The sequence below is a fragment of the Seriola lalandi genome, unplaced genomic scaffold, assembly GCF_002814215.2.
Source record: "Seriola lalandi dorsalis isolate HSWRI2012SDOR001 ecotype SW California unplaced genomic scaffold, Sedor1 jcf7180002054569, whole genome shotgun sequence".
NCBI lineage: Eukaryota > Metazoa > Chordata > Actinopteri > Carangiformes > Carangidae > Seriola > Seriola lalandi.
Window position 1 is genome coordinate 1,267,709 of NW_019525122.1, and position 19,332 is coordinate 1,287,040.

Genomic DNA, 19,332 nt, shown 5'->3' on the forward strand with positions numbered 1-19,332 from the left:
TGCTGCGGTGGTAAATGACGGGCTAAAAGCTGGAGGTGCCCTATTTGAGTTTGATTATATCATTCTCTAGGCATTCTCCGTCATCAGATATTGTGAGATGAGTATCATAATAGTTGTGTACTTTTGCTGTTACAGTAAATGCTAGCCAAATTGTTGGGCCGTTATAGCGCTTGTCTCCCAAGACAGAAGCAATGATACATCAGTGGTGTTCTGGTCAGATAGAAGCTAATTGTTCTGTCAGTCCCTGGGCAAATTCAAGCTGGCCTTCACAGCAATTACCAAAGACAGTACACCAGCGACACTTACAAAAAGCAATGCCATTTTAACTCAGTAAACAGTCTGACCTCCATTAATTGTCACAGATGTATTATTCCGACTTGAAAGAGTGAAGACTGTTTGGCAGAGAGCCTTTATCTTTCAGAGAATATAATTGGTTTTAATTGGATGAATGTGGAACCACCCGTCCAACCAGGAAAAGGTGGCATCATAGCTGAATCATCAATTGTTATTATAAGTCGCATTTTCACTTTCAAACATTCAAATGCAGCCAAGTTCAGGAAATGAAGCCGCTCATTCATCTACATGAAATGAATCGTGAAGGAGGAACACAAATTTGTTTACCAGGCAATCAAAAGTCTTCCTTAACCAACAATGATTTATCTGACTGATTCGGTAATATTCTGCTAGCTCGCACTCATCTCATTTTATTTCTAATGCCACATATCCCCTTAAGTGGGTAGAAAAAGAAAAGAGTGTTACCAAAGCTTTAACTTGGTGAATTATATAGGCCTACTGTAATTTAGACCAAGCAGCAGTCTCACTCTGCCATTCTCATATCTTAGCAACAACAACAATCTTGATTTATAATTCTAAAGAAAGCTTTATTGGACTTTTGAAACAGTTTAGGTTCAGATCACATGTATATAAAGCCAGCACTGTGTGCGTAAGTGACAAAAACAAATTCATCCTGTCTAGAGAGCAAAACAAGAATCTCCCAGTGCTTTTTCCTTACACTGTTTTAAATAAGAATGTGTGTGAGTCACGTCAGGTCTCTGGATGTATGCAGATGAGACTGTTAGAAGTGTGTCGGCAGGACCAACACCTCAAGCTTTCACACCTCTGGCAGAGTATCCACACTACTCTACAGTTCCATATATATCACCTATGCTCTTTTTTGGTCCAGGGGAAGGTATTCAAAGGATGGAGTAAATGATTTCAAAGTTTTAAATTGTACCCACAGGAGTTAAATTAAAACTAAATATGTTTCAAATCTAAATGAATACACATTTAAATTAATTTTAGTCTATATATTGTAATGCTGTTTATTTTCCAAATTACAGTGAAGGTCTGGTGATTGGTTTAAATTTGCCAACACTGCACTCATCCATAAATGTTTATGTAACCTGGCTGCTGAGGTTCTCAGTGACATGCTGAAACCTTTTTGGGCTTTTGGCTCAATTACCAGCAGTGTTGCTGTGGGAAATTGCAAAGTGCACTGTCACAAAACCTCCTTCAGACGGACAGCTTTTTTCTATAAAGGGGATCAACATATGGAATCCCTTACACTTATAACCCAAAATTGGCCATAATTGGGACCACTTTAAATACAAAATGGAACACTTTCTGAGGAGCGACCAGCCATGTTGGAATCATGGCTGACCCCGACTCTGTCTCTGTCTATTGTCTTTCTCTCCTTCTCTTCTCCATTTCTTTCAAAATTTTCAATGCAAATTTTTTAAATTAATTAATCAACATTGCAATGTTGCTTATTATATATGCCTTATATTAAATATATAATTGTGATTTTAAAATGTGCATTATACATAAAATATATATATACATATAATATGGGCATGTGGGGAATCAGACTACCCAACAGAGTACAAGTTCATGTAGAGTTAAATCACTTCAAATAAATGGCTTATTCACAATTTTCTACCACCAGGCACAAAATTTAGCCATCAACACTCCGTGGCGTTTTTTACACTTGAGCTTCCTCAAAACTGAAACAAATGATAAAATAACAGAAAGATAATAGAACTTTTCCGGAGTCCTCAGGGGAGAAGCCAACATTTCAACGTCACATCGTCTTTATATAGTGTATCGATATGATTTTAGTACGCACTTTAATGTGATATAAATCGCCATTGCTCTAGATCAGGGGGGGAAGAAAATCCCATTTACAAATTGTGTCCTCGTTTGTTAGTGGCACGGCACCTCAATTACCCAGTGAGCAGGTTTTATTTATTCATGCAGACAAAGTCACGTATTCATGAGGATTAACCCAAAACTCGCTCATAGACTGGCAGGCACAGATTGCATATTTTACCATAAGAGGAATAGCTGACGCGTTTACCCTCAGAAGATTGAGAGAAAGCGAGATGAGCAAAGGAGGAATGGCTGACTGAGCTTTTGGGTCACTGCATGGTCAGTTTCACTAACTTTATTCTGATTTGTGTTTTCAAGAATATATAAGAGGGTATTATGAATAAAATGTGTGCAGTGGAGGGTGTTCTTGTTCGGAAGAAGTGAAAGACCATATGGCGCTGTAACAGAAACGCTGTGCAATGCTTTGTGTTTGTAACATTACTTTGTTTACCCCATGGAATATGGGTTTTGTAGCTGAAACTGCAAGAACTATTTGATAGGAAATATTGCCTGAACAAATCCAAATACAACACCCACATTCAAAAACGAGCTTAGAAACAAAACAGACAATATATGCATCAATTCCCGTAACTAAAAAAGTCAGACAGTGTCACACTGAATGCCAACAAAATATATTCCCTTCAGATCAAATATACTCTCTCCGGAAAATATCAAATCATCCTAATAGCCAAACTTCTCTTCAGAAATTGTTAGGGAAATCCTCTGTCCCCTGTCATATTACCCACATTTATCAGGATGCAGCATAGCCATTACGTCTGGGGGTTTATCAAATTATCTGCTTGCAGAATGGCCGAAAAGGGACACATTACAACCAGCCGACTTTGTCTGAGCTGCTGCAAAGCAATATTCCGGGATGCTGCAGCAACCAAAAGCAAATTATGGTGAACATAACACAGAGTTCAGTGGAGCGTTAACAGAATGGATGGCCCTATCCTGATTTTCTATCTGTTGGGACAGATGTCCCTAAGTCCCTGTGACTCGTGAGGTGGACGGCCCTGTAAGCGATGGCAGATGCTCCAAAGGTAAGACAGATGGAATTTGCCTGGGTTCTGTGAAAGTGTGCACATTTTTCACTTCGGAAAAATGAATATTAATCATTTACAACACAGCAATGGTAATTGTGGTGGCGAGCTAGAGATGATGAAAGAAGAACAAAAAACTTAAGGTCCCCCATGAGAGATGTTATATGTGAGGACAAACAAGATGTACCCTTACAAAAGTATACAACTGTTAATATTACACATCCTGGATATGCATTATATTTTCAAGGCATTTTAAAGGAGCACAAATCTTTACAACAACTGGAGGCTAGAATTTCTTTGCCTTTTGACCTTGAAGATAAAACATGTTATTCAACACTGAAAACACTCCGAGGCTGTAGTTTGAACCCAATGTATGATTTCTCTAGTCTTGAACCATGGAGACACAGTGCAGTAAACATTGTGCTCTGTGCAATCAATGAACGAAATGATATAACTTAAAAAGAGGCCTCCATTCAATGCTTCTGATGTGTGTGATTGTCTGTCTGTCTGCATCCGTCTGCAGTGTGAGTGCTGGACGTGCGGGTGTATAAGTAGGCCTATATTAAAGTAAATGAGTGCCTGCTTGAGAGGCCCGCAGGCGTGTGTCTGCTTCACATGTGAATATGAATTCATGTACGCCTGTTCTATTCAAATGCTGGCAGCTGCAGAGAAGTAGTCCAAACCCAGTATTTCATAAACACCATGCCTTCTAATACACTGTGATATTGAGCTCTCATTGTTGGGTAATTGCCACTGATGGAGAAAAAAAAAAAAGAACAATATTTCATTCAACACAATCTGTGGTAAACTGAAATCAATGAGGCTGAATAGTGTGATTAAAATTTGATCGGATCACTGACAACCAACAATGACAACAAACACGGAACAGAGCTCCTTTTTTTTTGAGCAGACAAAGCCGCTCAGTGGTTTAAATGTTGTTCAGTGTGGCCAGGATAATGGCAGCCAATTGATCCTTTTGGAATTTATTCTGAAACCCGAACTTTTTTCACTGCTTCACATTCATTTCAAAAAGAGGCACTGAAACTATGCGAGGCCAGGTTATTGGGAAACACTGGGAGACTTCTCTCTGTTTGGAATTTTCTTGTGTTGGGCCGCGGTGTTTACGTTTGATCTCTTGCAGCAGGAGAACCACACTAAAGAAGGATCAGCGAGTGGAGGCTTTCAAAGACCCTTAGGTTGTCAGTGGTTTTGTGCTCGAGATGTCTGTTCTTAACTGTAGTTGTACAACGTAGGAGGTTTGTTCAGCTCTGATGCAGATCAAGGTGTATGTATGTGTTTGTGTGTGTGTGTGTGAGTGTGTGTGTGTGTGTGTGTTTTCTTTGTATACCTGGTGTGGGGAGGTTCTGCATGCACCGTGCAGCTGTGAAAATAATGGTGATTAATCAAGTAACCAAATATCACAAATTAAATAGGATTTTCTTTTTTTTCTTCTTTTTTATAAAACAAGAGCAAATATAGAAAAATGGGTCAGGTTTTAAGCTTACAGCATGATGTCGGACTTTTAAAATGAACATTTCTTGCAACCCTTTTCGCCTTTATTCCCTAAAGATTCATTAAAATGAACATTTAAGACAATTAGTCTCTTTTTACAGAACACAAATACTGCATGTGTGGTGCCTGAGTTCTGTTTTTGCAACATACTGTTTATACTAAACTCCATTTTCTGTCACTTTAGGACTAAAATGCGCCCAAAATTACTTTTTCTGGCATTTTTAGTGGCTGCCTCTTCCTTTTAATCTTTATTGCTACTTTTCTTCAAAAAAGAAAATGGAAAATGTATTGTTTGTGCTTTTGCGCTCCATTATATGTTTATACAGGCATAATGAAAATAAAAGGCTTAACAAAGCTTCAAGGAAAGAAAAATTTGAAAAGAGAGCTTTCAGTAATCAAATTTATTGAGTCTCTTCGGGGATGATTTCAGCCATGCATTCAACATGTGGAGTTACGGTGTAAGAGATGGCTTTCTATAATGTGTTACATGGACCTGTATTCCCTGAATCATCCTTTATACGACATGAAATAGAAGCCAGCATGAGACCCCATGTCACCTCTGTCCACACCACCATGTGTTGCATTAAGGCTGTATTATAGCACGGACCAGTGACTCCCAGATGCGACAGCAGGGCTGATCATCAATTATTATACCTCAGTGGATCAAAATGAGCATATCTGCTCATTCCAACATCCCCAGTGCTGGCCTGTGGCGGCTGAGCAACGGGCTTAGTGCACCTCCACCACCCCCCGCTCCCTGTCCACCATCCCCTCTGCACCTGTAAGCTCAGCGACACCAGCCGGAGCCCTCGCAGAGGCAGTGGGACATGCCTCGAGACAACATCTGCCTCCCCTTGGTGACCCGCCGAGTTAAGCCAACTGCAGAATCAAGGGCATGCTCGCAGAGGTCCCTGATTTTATCATAACAAAGACTTTGCTGCCGCCGCTGCCTGTAACTGGCTTCAGGAGACGTTCCAGTCTATTTTCTGCGAACACTGTGAACTCACTCTGTAGAACACGCTCTGTCTTTCTTTCACTCTATTTTTTCTTTCCCTCTCGCGCCATTCTATCTAAAATGAACAGAGAGGGATACTTTCAAAGAATTCATCTATGTCTGTAAAGATGTCAGCAAAACAAAACAAAACAAAACAAAACAAAACAAAACAAAACAAAACAAAACAAAACAAAACAAAACAAAAAGAAAACGAAAAGAAAACATATTTTAAACACACATTTTTGTTATGTTATGTTATGTTATCCAATATTCAATAACATAATTTTTTTTTTTTAATTTTGTATTGGAAATATGGCATTTCCTTTTGCTCATCCAATTCCTGTCACATATTCACAATCAGTTCTGTGAAGATTAAGCTGTGGAGATTTAGCGTGCTGAATTAGTCAGCATGAGGAGGCCTCTGTATGGCAGATGTTTGACACTCGAAATCCAGCGGGACCCCTGGCTGAATGGATTCAGGACAAATCAATGCAATCATGCAGGTGTCAGGGGGAAACAGGGACAAAGGGACACAGTCTGTCTGCCCGCTCGCCCAGAGCTTCTGGCGTAGCTTCAGCTCCAGGTCTGCTTCTGCATGCATGGAATGGCAGACAGATGAGTGACCTCACGAGTGCTGCATTGCCTTGAGGTCCCCACAGATGCCTCACAAAGCACCCGGGCAGCAGCGCCTCGCGAACTTGACCACGATGAATGTGATGAATGCCTCGGCTCACTTGCTGAGGAGGGTTCACAGCAACCAGGTTTATGTGTTCAGTGTCAAGCCTCTCAAAAGCCCCCTGTCACTTTCTGTTAAGCCAAACATGTCCTGTAGGGCCCACCTGAAAATCTACTTCCTCAGCATGTCCTATCTGAAAACCCCATCCTGTTTCTTCCCTCGTTCTTCCTGCGCTCATTCAGCAGAACTCCTTCTTCCCTTCCTAGCCACACTCTCGCTCCATTTGTCAGCGTTACCAGCCCGTGAGTGGTTTCTGAAGTGATCCATTTGTCCGCGAATACCAATTTATCAGCCAGTCAGTGCATACATTGATCAGGTGGGGAGAGGGTCCCATACTGTACAGTGGGGGAGTAATCCCATTCATGCGTGTGCATTCAACACCTGGATTAAATCACAGCAGTAAGAAACTCAAGATGCAGATTAAAAACATACTGTAACCTGCATGCTTTATTATATTTCCGCCAATAGAATTAACTGCCAGTAACGTCACCGGAATTAGAGAGTGTGTGTATTTGTGTGTGTGTGTGTGTGTGTTTGTGTGTGTGTGTGTGTGTGTGTGTGTGTGTGAACTGTTATGCATGAGATTTATTGCGATTTTACGCTCGTGCTTGTGAAATTAATGATTTCACAGGAAAATATTGCATTTCTTGTGAATGACACATTTTAGTTGATATATGCTAATACGTGAAATACAGACAGATGGCATCATAGTTGTAGCCGTCTGTCATCATATCATTGATGTCATCGCGGCAAAACCACAGCTATCACTATAAATTGAATCCCATCAAAACTGCAGTTTATCTCATAGTGATTTCTTATTGAAAAATAAGCCAGAGAAAAGCAGCAATATAATTTTACATTGGTCACAGCATGCTGTTCTCCAAGTAAATTTCTCTGGTTTTTGTTCCTCTTTCCTGTCTGTCAGCATATATTTGTATAATTCATTTTGCCCTGATATCAAGAAATGTGCTCTTTTTTTTTTTCTTTTTTTTTTTAGTACAATGAAGCTTAAAGATGACTTCTTCCATATGTTTCTAGCCTGCCATGCCATTCTGCAGCATATCAGACCAACTCAGGTCAATAGCATTAAAGGCTGAGAGAGTTGGTGAAAATACAACCCCTGTGATGCTGTGGTCTGCTCAGCCTTCAGGAGACATATTGATGCGCAGTTATTTTGGTCAATAAGTCCTTCTGAGCAGAGGCCATCCTTATCCTTGAGACCGACTGCATGTGAAAAATGAGAAAGGGATGGGACCATGCATTTTAATCTGTCTATGGCGTTATACCTTAAAAGGAAGGGGGGTGGGGTGGGAAGAGAGAAAAAAGGAGAAAGAGAGAGATGCACTTCCTCTAACCCCATCTCAGCTTCGCTAATGTGCTTGTTAACAATAAACCATGCCATTGGTTATGCTGAAACTCAACACCTCCAAGCCAGAGCATAATGGCTTTATTGAAATATGAAGCAGGCTGACCTCTGATCTTGTGAGAAGAATCTGCAAACATAAACATGCAAACATAAAAGCTCAAATGAGGAGGTTTTGCAGTCACACTTTTTCGTATGCGCAGATGTTCACATTTTACCCTAATTTGAGCGCCAAAGAAAGTCCATCCCCATTTCAGGGATGTAAATATAATTTCAAGACATTGGAAATGAGACAGGACATATTCATAATGCAATGCTTTGGGTTTAAGTTTGAACTGGGAAGTGGCAATTCGTGTGTACGGTGTGTTAATGTACATCTCGTGTAAGCGGGGAGGGGTTGGTGGGAGGGACAGGTGCGGCTAATTTGCGGGCAAAAATGTTCACGCCAACACAAGCTCTCAAACTAAAAATGAAAAGGAGTGGGATTTTTGTAAAAAGCTATCTATAACAAATGGCCTTGAATAAAACATCAGCCCATCTATATTTTATAGCTTCCCATGTTTTCCTCCTGCTTCTGAAGGGAAGGCTTCGGCTCTTTCAGGCAGGTGTAACCTCGGCTCATCGCACTGAAAGGACAGCGTGATTCTTAAAAAATATTGGAGGGGTTTGTGGCGTCCAGATCCGTGGCGAAAGTTTAAAACCTGAAGTAAGTTTATTATCTGAAGAGCTCTGACTTCGAGGTTTCAGGCAATGTTTACTGGATGCTTGATTTCAACACGCACTGCTACATAGCCTTTTAACCCAAGTGCCAAAGACGCCATTGGCACCCAATAAATAGCTTGCCCATTTTTGATTTCATCTGTGTTGTTGTTTATAATGATTCATGTTTGGTGTTACTGAGATCATATCAGCAAGATGGAATCATGCAGCAAAGCAGCTCACCTCTCTCGAACCCAACATTTCACAGGTTTAATATGCAGCCTGAGCCATATTCCAGTTTAGGAATCACAGAGTCAGTGAAATGGAACAAAGTGAATTGCTGGCTCGGGCCTTTGAGCCTCCATCCTTGTTTGAAGTCTCTCTCTACCCCTGCCGAGTTCAGAATACATTGTCCAGAGACACGATCAAACTTGGCAGCTATTGATCCCTTCCCAAACCAGACACAAGACTTACAGAACATGTTAACAACTTTGGAATGGGTATTTTAATTGTACAGGTCTTTGAAAAGCCAACTGAACTCACAGTGTTGCTGAGTGAATTTGAAGCAGCAACTTTTGGACAGTCAAACATGGTGTGTTCAGCCAACTTTCCTGTTTTTCTCCTAAAGATAGCACAACTCTCCAAGCATTCAAATCACATCTCTCAGGGCAAATTAGAGCATTAAGAGACGTTGGAATAAAAGTATTAAATGATGCGTTGATAATCCCCTAAAATAGTAGAACGAAATGACTAAATATATACAAGTTAATTAATTGAAAAAAGGCAAATTTGTAGATTTCTGGTCAAAGCTAAAACAGTTTACAGCAATCCTCTCTTGCAACAAAACCAAGTCAAAAAATAAATATGTGTCACTCATGATGTGCTGTAGACTTAAGGGGCTGTTGGTTTTATGTATTCAGTCTAAACACTGCCTGTCTGTTGCAGTTAGTTTGTAAGTCAGCTCTCAACATTGTGACAATTTGTTCAGCTTCCATCATGTGTGTTATTTTCTTCTGGTCCTGGCAGTGAAGCATTTCCACTGGTATGAAAACTGTAAATGCCATGCGCTGATTGTCCTGAAATCTTTTAATATCTTCCCCGTCTTGTCCCGCTAAGATCTGGATGATTGCACCAGAAAGCTCCCGTCTCAACTTCACAGAAGACTTTGGCAGGGCAACAAAGAAGGGGCCTAATACTCTGGAAAAGGAGGTTTCTAACATGACACTTTTCAGTCGTTTGAAGGAGGGCGGAGAGAGATTTCTGTGAGCTGAGTTGACTCCTCCAGATCAATAGCTCGTCTCTCTCTCCGAGACAACTGGTGTGGCATTTGAACCAGATAAAACAAAGGTTCCCCTCCACCTCACCTCTGAGTGCTGAGCACTCCCACCAAATCCCAACCGGTTGAGAAGGATACAGATGAGTCCATCTAAATCCCCCTCTGACTCAGCTCTAGACCCCCGGCGGTCAAAAAAAAAAGAAGAGAGAAAAAAAAAAAAAAAAATCTAAAATCATCTTAAAAGGAAAGGTCCAATCTATGTAGGTTAATACTCACTGTTGCTTCATTTAGCTCTGTTGCAAGCCCACTGGGGCAGCTGTAAAAAGTTCTAGGAGCCAGAAGGCACAAAGGCTTTTATTTATTTATATGAAGGAGAATATAAAGCGGGAAGCAAACTGGTGCAAATGATGTGAAAAAAAAAAGCGGTTTGAAGAAGTTATCTTGTAGATTGTGGGATAACTGCAAGAAAAGGAAGAGGCTGCATTACCATTTTATGTCCGGAATGAATTAAATATACACACCGCAGCCAGAATATCTCTGATAACATGACAATATGTAAGCTCATGTTGTGAAATTAATGAGACATGCTTTCTCCTGTCTTTCAATAACTACCAGGGATGTACCCTTAAGCAAGGCACTTCATTCTTAATCACCTCAGTGAACCTGCTCATTTGTCAGCGGTCCATGGCGAGACGGGCTGGCTCCTAAGTGTGAAAATGTGGATAAGGCCATCGCTATCAAAGAGAATGCCTGCTCAGCCAACTTTACATGAATAAAAAGTTGAAAAAAAAGAAAAAAAAGAATCAAGCCCAACAGTCTTACAGCAGTTCATCATCTTTCTAACCTGTGGTCAGCCAATTATCTGGATCTTACTACAATGATGGACTTTTTAACTCTCCGAACAAGGGTCTTCTTCTCCGTTGCATGTCAGCTTAGTCTTTCCCCCTGGTCGCTGATGACATTGTAACACTAATTACAGCTAATTGTTCTATGCTGAATGGATTTAGTCACATTGCAAATGATATGCCATTGGTCAGTGTCACAATGTTTCCACAGAAATATTCAATGGGGAATGGAAATTTGCACAAATGAATGTAATTAAGAAGCACATTCATTACTTCTAATTGCATATGAGAACTCTCAAAGTGAAACTGAGATTGGACTCATATGAATAATTAATGCAGCTAACTGTACTGAACACTATGGCGTTGTTGCTGTCACATAATAATGTGTTAAAGTCTTGGTATGAATGACAAAATGTAGTCTTACAGTTTTGTACTGAAGTCGTAGCGTTTCAATCACAACCATCTAACTGTTTTTTTTTTGTTGTTTTTTTCACTTCCTAATGAAATCCCTTTATTCAACGGCAGATTGTGTCTAGACAGTTGAATTCCAATCTTAGTGCAAGCTTGCCATTGGCGAGCCAGACATACTTGGATAGAGTCAGAGGTTTGAGAAGTATTAAAAATTCAAGTGGTACCAACGTGTTTGGCACACTAGATCAAGTCAAGTGGCCTTTTCCAAAGACACAGAAAAGGGCAGCTGTAAATCAGTCAACTGGAAACTCAGTCTGAGAGTTATTATGAAAATTTTTGGACCTACAGAAATCAAAGAGTTGAGAACGTAACCCCCACAAAGTAAGAACTCCGCAAGCCTTTAATCAGATTATTTGTCTCCTTGAATCAGGAATTATGTAATCTGTTTTAAAAGCTTGAGACATACAATACCATGAAGTGAAAAATAATTTAAATATCAAACAAAGTCATTGATTGAAATCTGTTATTCGATGAAGCAATTCCCTTTAGTAAAAAAGTCTCCGCTTTTATAATACACTGTGCAGCATATTTAAAACTATAATCTTATTATAGTTGCAGTGTTTAAAAGGGATTGGCTTATTTTAATAGCAGATTTAGATCTTAGACAGACAAGGTGTAAGCTGGTCATTTGAAAGCCATATGCCACAGATTAAGATACGGCACTACAGTATACAGCGTTTTCATGTTTCTTTCCAGAGACTAATGCACTGCTTCAAAACTGCCGTTGCTGAGCGGCTTGTAAGTGGGCAAAAGCACAAGCTCTTAAATCCCTCAACTCCAACAACAGGAGAAAGAAATAAGAATATTACAAATCGTCCAGAGAACAAATTTGTGTATTGTTTGAAAAATGTGAAGGATTTAGACGCAGGGATTTGCTCCCACTTTGCTGCACTTTGTCTGAGGGCTTAGCACTGTTCCCTGTTTGTGACATGATGAGTCCCATCCTTCAACAAAAACCTTTCAGGACATCATTAAGCCAACATCAACTTTACAGCATGGGCGGTCCGAAAATTAATAAATGCATGAAAATAAAAAAAAATACGGGATTGAATTATTCAATGTCAACAAAGCCGGAATGATCACAAGTGCTGTAACATCTCTCAGAAGAAGGTCGGTGGTCATTACCATTTAAAAAAAAAAAAAAAAAAAAAAAAATGACAACAACATCCACAGGACACAATGTCTGAGCCAATATGGGTCAAGAATGACATTTTCATCAACTGGATGCTTCTAGTATCAAATGTAAAACAACAGTGCTCTTAGTGATGCCATGAAAAGTCAGTCACTGAGGATGCAGCAGCACCCCGTCTCAATACGAGAGACTGAAACAGCACTGTGCAGCCGTCTTATTCAAGGGAAGAGATGCATCGCATATCATTATGTGTTCCTGTTTTTGATGTTTTGATGAAGTGTTGCAATTTGGCCAAAAGGGACAGGTACGATTCATCATGCCTAATTGTTCTGGATGTGTAGTTCTGTACCAGCCAGCAGTCAGATGTACGGGGGGTTGGCCCTAAAAACACACATGCTAATGATATTAATTTGCCGCTTTTATCTATTTGTCGAGACAAAGGAGGAAATATCAAAACCTTTGGAACAATGTGTGACAAAAGAGGCGACAGCATAAGACTGATGGTGGGGTGGTGAAGTAAGCCTGGAGGGGGAAGCAAGAGCCCATAAAATGAACAGCCGCCTAACTCATAAATAATAGAAACATAAAATGTCATATGAACTTTATTTCAAGAGTGGGTGGTCTAATAAAGATGCAGGTTTAAAGAGGAGTTGAGAAATTCATTGTCATAAGAAGGCCACATGGCTTGCCTTTGGCACAGACAATTATTCAGTGGAAGTTGACATTCAGGCCCAAGCTGAAGCACATTTACGAAACAATTCCGCTTCTGACTCTTGAAATTCTCTCTCTTTTTTTTCTTTTTTCTTTTACCGTTGCTTTGGTCTCGTTGCTTCCGTCTCTCGGCTCTATTTCTCCTTCTTCACTTGGAGTCATTCCATCTCCTCTCCCCTCTTTCCACTTCCCCTTGTTCTTTTTGCTTTACAAATTGAGACGACATGATAAGAGATTGCCACCGCCATGCCAGCCTGGTGCTCATTGATAAAACCATATCTAATCCATCTTAGGCCCCCCTCTGTCACCAGCGCACTCATCTCTGAGACAGTCGCCATGTACAGGATCCATCCATCTCTTTTTCAACTGAGTAGCACAGAGTCAGAGTTTATCTGACTTAACTTCTGGAAGGAGAAAATGGAGCCAGATGAGTCAGACCACTTTCACTCTGTCTTCAAATGATGTGCGAGTTTATATGTGTGTGTGTGTGTGTGTGTGTGTGCGTGCAAGCGCGTGTGTGTTAAATCAGCGGGATCTAAAAGCAAATGAAAGGACTCTTGTGACTTAGGTGAGAATGTATGCTCTTTTAAAGATGTATTTATTGAAATTATACAAGTATAAAATGTGAATTTCCTGCCTGGAAAGGTAAAATATAAATACCTGAACACTGCACAGTCCTACATAAATTTCATAATGACTTATATATGAGCACATACAATTTATGAAATGACTTGTCATATGGTGTTTACACAGCCATTGAACATGATCAGGTCCCGTCTGCTTTAACCGGTTTTTACATTAACATCAGTGAAAATTACATTGACTTTAATACCATTTGGCCTGATAAGGTTACAGAGCATTACAGAGGGGTTTTGGTCAAATAACTAGTGACTTTCATAATATCTAACTACTCCAATATTACACTCTCACTTATTGCGTTATCACTCACTCTCTGCTGTGATTTTTAATGCAGCAATTTATATAAGTACACATGCATTTACTACATTAGCATGGTCCTCTAAAACTAATGCACTTCAACAAATATTACCCCAGAGGGAAAGTGGGTAAGTGCAGTATTTGAGTAAGTTTATGAAGTATGTGATGTTTATGTCACTGAATATTAATGAGACGATGAGCAATTGCCTCTGTGTATGAATGAATCACATATGTGAATCACTGCTGTCACCATGGTGAGTATATTAAAGAGAACAGCTGGGGAGCTAGAGGTTTGATCATTAGATGTGTGTGTGTGTGCATGTATGTGTGTGTGTGTGTTCATACACAGGCCTGCGTGTATACAGGTGTGTGTACTGTTGTGAGGGAATATGGAGGTCAGCTGGATGCGTAAAAAGGACTATCTTGTAAAAGAAACGGATTTCTTGTTCGAGCTTGCAACATCCTCTCATCAAAAACAGAAAAATCACAAATGGGACGGACCCTCGCATGTAAATGAACAAGTCCTCATCGCCAGGATGTCAGCCATCTTGTCTAATGTCTAACAAATGTATTCACAATCACACTCACACTGACACCCCAGCCCCGGACCTGTCAGTGCAGCTGCTGGGGAGGCAGATGCACCAAGGATGAGACTGTTGTCTCACTTACAGCTATGACACAATGGCTATACTGCATGTAGGTGTATGCAAAGCAATCTATTTCTGCCTGTCCTGTAGGTTTTCTTTTCTGCTGTATAGAAGAAAAAAAGATAGTTTTTTTGACAGGTAACTCCATGCAATGGCTCAACCATTCCTGGCAATGACACACGGGCCACACGAGCAGTGAAGGTCTGCTCCAATCTGAGCCTGGTGCCCCTCTGCAATACACGAGGCAGGGTTACCTCCAGATAATACAATCTGATTCATCAGGACTAGAATATACAGCTTGAAGTGAGGGGGGAGGTTGGTATGTGACAAGGACACATTGATGGGGAACTCAGAATAGCCTTGTTCGTGTTAAGGTGGAGCAAAATCACTTCAGCAGCATCACTGGCATGCTCGCTTTGGATCTCATCTAGCACTGGTAGAAAAAAAAAAACCCAGAGTCCTCTGTGGTATGTCTTAAGCACTCTTTTTTTTCCCCTCAGCCAGTTATTTGAGCAATGATTTTTAAAAAATCTGTTGTATATGTATGAGGAAGGAGTTGTGCATCCTTGCGTTCAATGGAGTTTTTTATGGAGAACATCATTGGGCAGTAAGCCATGCAGTGACAGCTGTCTTGTGAATCATTTGAATAAATTCAGGAACAGAGTTTCCGACTTCAGAGGTAGAATTCCCCTCACATTGTACAGCTTAACCCTGGACAACATTTACAATATTCAGGCTTACAAAATTAATTGTCAATAATACAAGTTACAACCTTAATGTCATTCTGCACTCCCATAACAACAGACTTACTTTCAATTTTGATAACATCCAATTTATTTGCATCTGTAATATGACTGAGATTTCATCTTAAAAGGAAAAGCTGAATAATACAGCACATGGATCAACTCTTCCTCTCCCTCTCAGTGACTCAATGCTCGTTCTCCTGCAACAAAATTATCGTCCTGACAAAATCGTTAATGTGTAACCAACTTATTACTAGTCATCCGACAGAAAATGGTTGCTTGTTAAGCATCTGCAAGGCTGTGTTGTTACTATGAAAATCACAGCTGTAATCTCAGTAAATAATTTTACTGTCTAAAAACACAGATGGCCTCCTGTAAATTGCGTTTGCAGACACTAAGCGTCAAAAATCACAAAAAAAACAATAAAAATGAGACACAACAGATTTGCCTGCTGCCTGAAAATACACACAAAACTCAGTATACTCACTGGATTCCGGGTCTGAGTTTCCGTCTCCCTCGGTGCGGCTGTTGGGTGATGTTTGCTCGTAGTACTCCTCCTGGGGGAAGCTGAGGGGAAGAGGCTGGGTGGTGCTGGCCGTGCTGCTAGGCTCCGGGTCTCCCAGCCCGCTATCACTGCAACTCTCCTGGGAACCGTCTGGAAGATGGAATGTCACACGGCGCTGGGTCTGGAGCACATGGACAAAGAAGAAATGTTTTATTAGAAAACTCTTCCATGCAGTTTAAAGTAACAGAGAAAGTGAAAATAAATAAACAAATAAATAAATGATCACAAACAAGAAACTGCAAGTAGTGCTGTGTGCATGGATAGTGAATACACTATTCAATTTATCTGTTGTGCTCACAGCATTGAGAAAAAAAAAAAAAAAACATTGAAAGAAATCAAAAGAAATGCTTCTTTTTTTTCTGTAAACAGTCTCTAGTTCCTCTGAAAAATCCATAGAACACAATGAGAACAGTCTTTATATTTTTTACAGTAGAAAATAGTTCCAATGAAAACTGTTTACAGTCAGGTCTGTCCACAGGAACAAGGACATCCCTTCTGAAGAGTCAGTTTGTTGTTGATTTTTCAAAAATGTAATATTTCAATGCTTTTGAAATGCACCACAATTGAAATTCCATTCACCATTGTATAGAGGTGAGGACAGAAATCTCAGATAAGACTCTCTCTGCCACAACCTAAAACCAAAACTATGTGTGTGCCTTTGAGGCTATAAACAACTTCATGAGAAAAATATATATAAATATTTTTTTTTCATTCTTTTGTATTTGACTGAACTGAGCTGGTAAAGCCTGAGTGAGTCACTAAACGGATGTAATAATCAACACAAAGTTTCCCCTTGACCTCAGACACATTTCAGAAACATTTAAACCATGTCCTTAAAACCTCTGTCGTTCCAGGGATGCGTGCACTTTGGTATTAAAGAACCTATCCTTTCTGTTATCCTCCTTGCTCCTGGAGAGAGTCTTGGCACACAAACACTGACAAACAAAGATTATTAATATCATGATGAGCGATGACAACAACGCTTTGTTTATGGGTGAATGAGTACTGTAGGACGGCATTTACAAGGGAAATCCTTGCTTAATTGTATCAAGTGTTTTTGTTTCACGCCCAGCACTGCATCCATCATCTTTACCTGCTTTTAATAGGAACATATGCCAAAACTGCATTTTGTCACCAAGGGGACTAATTGAAACAGTGACCTCGTAACCCAAAAATTTCTGGTCTGTTGAGTCCGGTGAATTACTTTTCAGATAATAAACTGACTTTAAGATTTATAATTGAGACTTCCCGTCCTGATAATAGGTGGGATGCGTATTACCACGTTGAACTATGTCCTAGTTTTCCCTCTCACCCATCTCAGACACAAAAGGAGGTGGATACGGGTGTGGAGGCTGAGACTTTGATTTGTAAAGTCTTGGGGATCACAGGCGTGTGGGCATTTTCTTCTGAGAGGTGCAGGTCTCTTTGATTTCTCTCGAGGTTTACAGAAGTTCACGTTGCGACCTTTCTTTGGAGCTAAAAAGAAAACACACCCCGCATACGCTGTTGTCTGCTAACATGTTAGCAATTCCTCCAGAAAACAAACCACACAGTTACAATCACTCCTATTGTGAAGCTCGCTGGGTAACCTGTAGACACCACTGATTTCATTTTACTTTATTTAATATCTTTTCGTCAGAGTTTAACACTAAGAAAAATAAGGAATGAGGAGATCTGACATGGCTTTGAGGTAAAACTTGTAAAAACCGAGCATTGTCGCAGTGATATACTACATGATTCCCTGTGTAACATCATACTGCATCACACTGTATAGCGGCATAAAACACATAAAATATAATTACGCCCTCAGCTTCGGTTATTGCTGTGAATTTTATTCGTCCCATTATTCAAACTGATGAGAGGATTTTTTTTTTTTTTTTCAACTGAAGCCCAAATGACTGTCTTGATTTTCTTCATCGCTATAGCAACAAAAGCAATATGCAAGTCCTGAATTAAGAACATCATTAACACATGTTCCTTCAAGCTCAGGAGGAGGTGATGTCTCTGTGCAAACATATTTTTCCTTAGCTACTATAGTGCGTAGATAAAGCAATTATTGTTCTTTGATAAGATTAAATAATGCCAGGAAAATCGAGGAGCGAGGGAGAGTGAAATAAAGTCTGGCACTAATGAAGGACAAACTGCCAAAAACCAAGTGCACAAAAAGCTTCATTTGAAAACTATCAGAGAGGGTTGACTAACCTAAATCCACACAATTAGCACCCTGAAAGCACAACTGAGTGGTTTTCAATGCTGTGATGTTGAAACAGCTAGCTAAATATTCTATTTACTTGATTCATCTAGATCCCGGGGCCACAAATCAGTGTGTGGTGAGTGTGTGTGTGTGTGTGTGTGTGTGTGTGTGTGCATGTGTGTGTATGCCAGTTAGTAAAAGTCGGATGAGAGATACGCATAAAAAGGGAGGAAAAAGGGCAGATAAAAAAACAAACAGAAAAACACACACAACCTTCAACTCTTCTGTTATTCAACTCAGAAACTGAAGCTCTTTGTCGTTGTTTCTTTTCTACCGACAACAATAAGAAAGAAAAATAGGATCTGTTCACATGCGTTGCACTAATTTCTGAACCAAAAAAAAAAAAAAAAAAATATATGTATATATGCATATATGAAGCAGGATTAAAATGAATCTGGCTTTGATTGCATGTGGCGTGAGGTTCCGCTGCCAAATGATGAGGTGTATTTGTAAAGTCCTGTACAGAGAGAAACGCTTTCCCCCCACTCCGCTCACGATTTTATTCTTTTTCTAAGACAGAGAAGAGATGAATACCTTGTTGGCAAAATCATATAGTTCTGTGTGCCATGTTTTCCCACGCTTTCAAGTAGTCTAAATATCTACTTGTTCTCAAACAGTGTTGGCAGCTGTTTCTCAAATTACTGGAGGATGTGCGCGAAAAGTAAAGTCCAGGTTCCAGCAAAGAAAAGAGCCCACTTACGGAAGGTTGGCAGCTCTACAGAAAGCATGCTTCCTCTCCACATGATTCTAATTATTGGAAACTTGCTCCAACAATGGCATCCAGAATCTATTAGAACAAACAGCTGTCCGCGACAATTAGGACATAATCATGTTGCATAAGGGAGTGTCTTACTTTTTAGGGTTCTGTTTATTCAAGCCCATTCAAGTTGGTGCCAGATGTTAAGAAAGGCCTAATCTGATTTCATGATAAATCTCAATGCTAAGTGGTTTAGCTACAATATTAATTACAATTAAATACCATTAATGAGTCTTCAATAAATAAAAGTTTTGCTCCCAGTGATAATGACTAACGTGAATGAAACATTAATGTTGAAAGACAAACGTGACAAACAAAAACAAACATTCGCAGAGGAGTCAAGGTGAGTGTTTTGCTAAGCATTATCACTTATTTAAAGAAGCTGCCAGAAATCCATAAAGCAAAGACAAGCTGCGGTAAGAGATATCAAGACCAAACAAAGCCCGTTCAGCCAGATAAAACACTGCCTTGAGAAGTATGTACACAGAGATAAAATGAAC

The 19,332-nt window shown here is 39.9% G+C and overlaps 1 protein-coding gene across 1 annotated transcript in view; it reads right to left on the reverse strand.

The window, feature by feature from the left end:
- pcdh11 (protocadherin 11) overlaps positions 1 to 19,332 on the reverse strand; it is a 122,181-nt gene that overhangs the window by 27,106 nt on the left and 75,743 nt on the right. Inside the window, exon 6 of the mRNA XM_023416719.2 lies at positions 15,744 to 15,942. Coding sequence (XP_023272487.1) covers positions 15,744 to 15,942 — 199 coding nt within the window. The remainder of the gene's footprint in view (positions 1 to 15,743; positions 15,943 to 19,332) is intronic.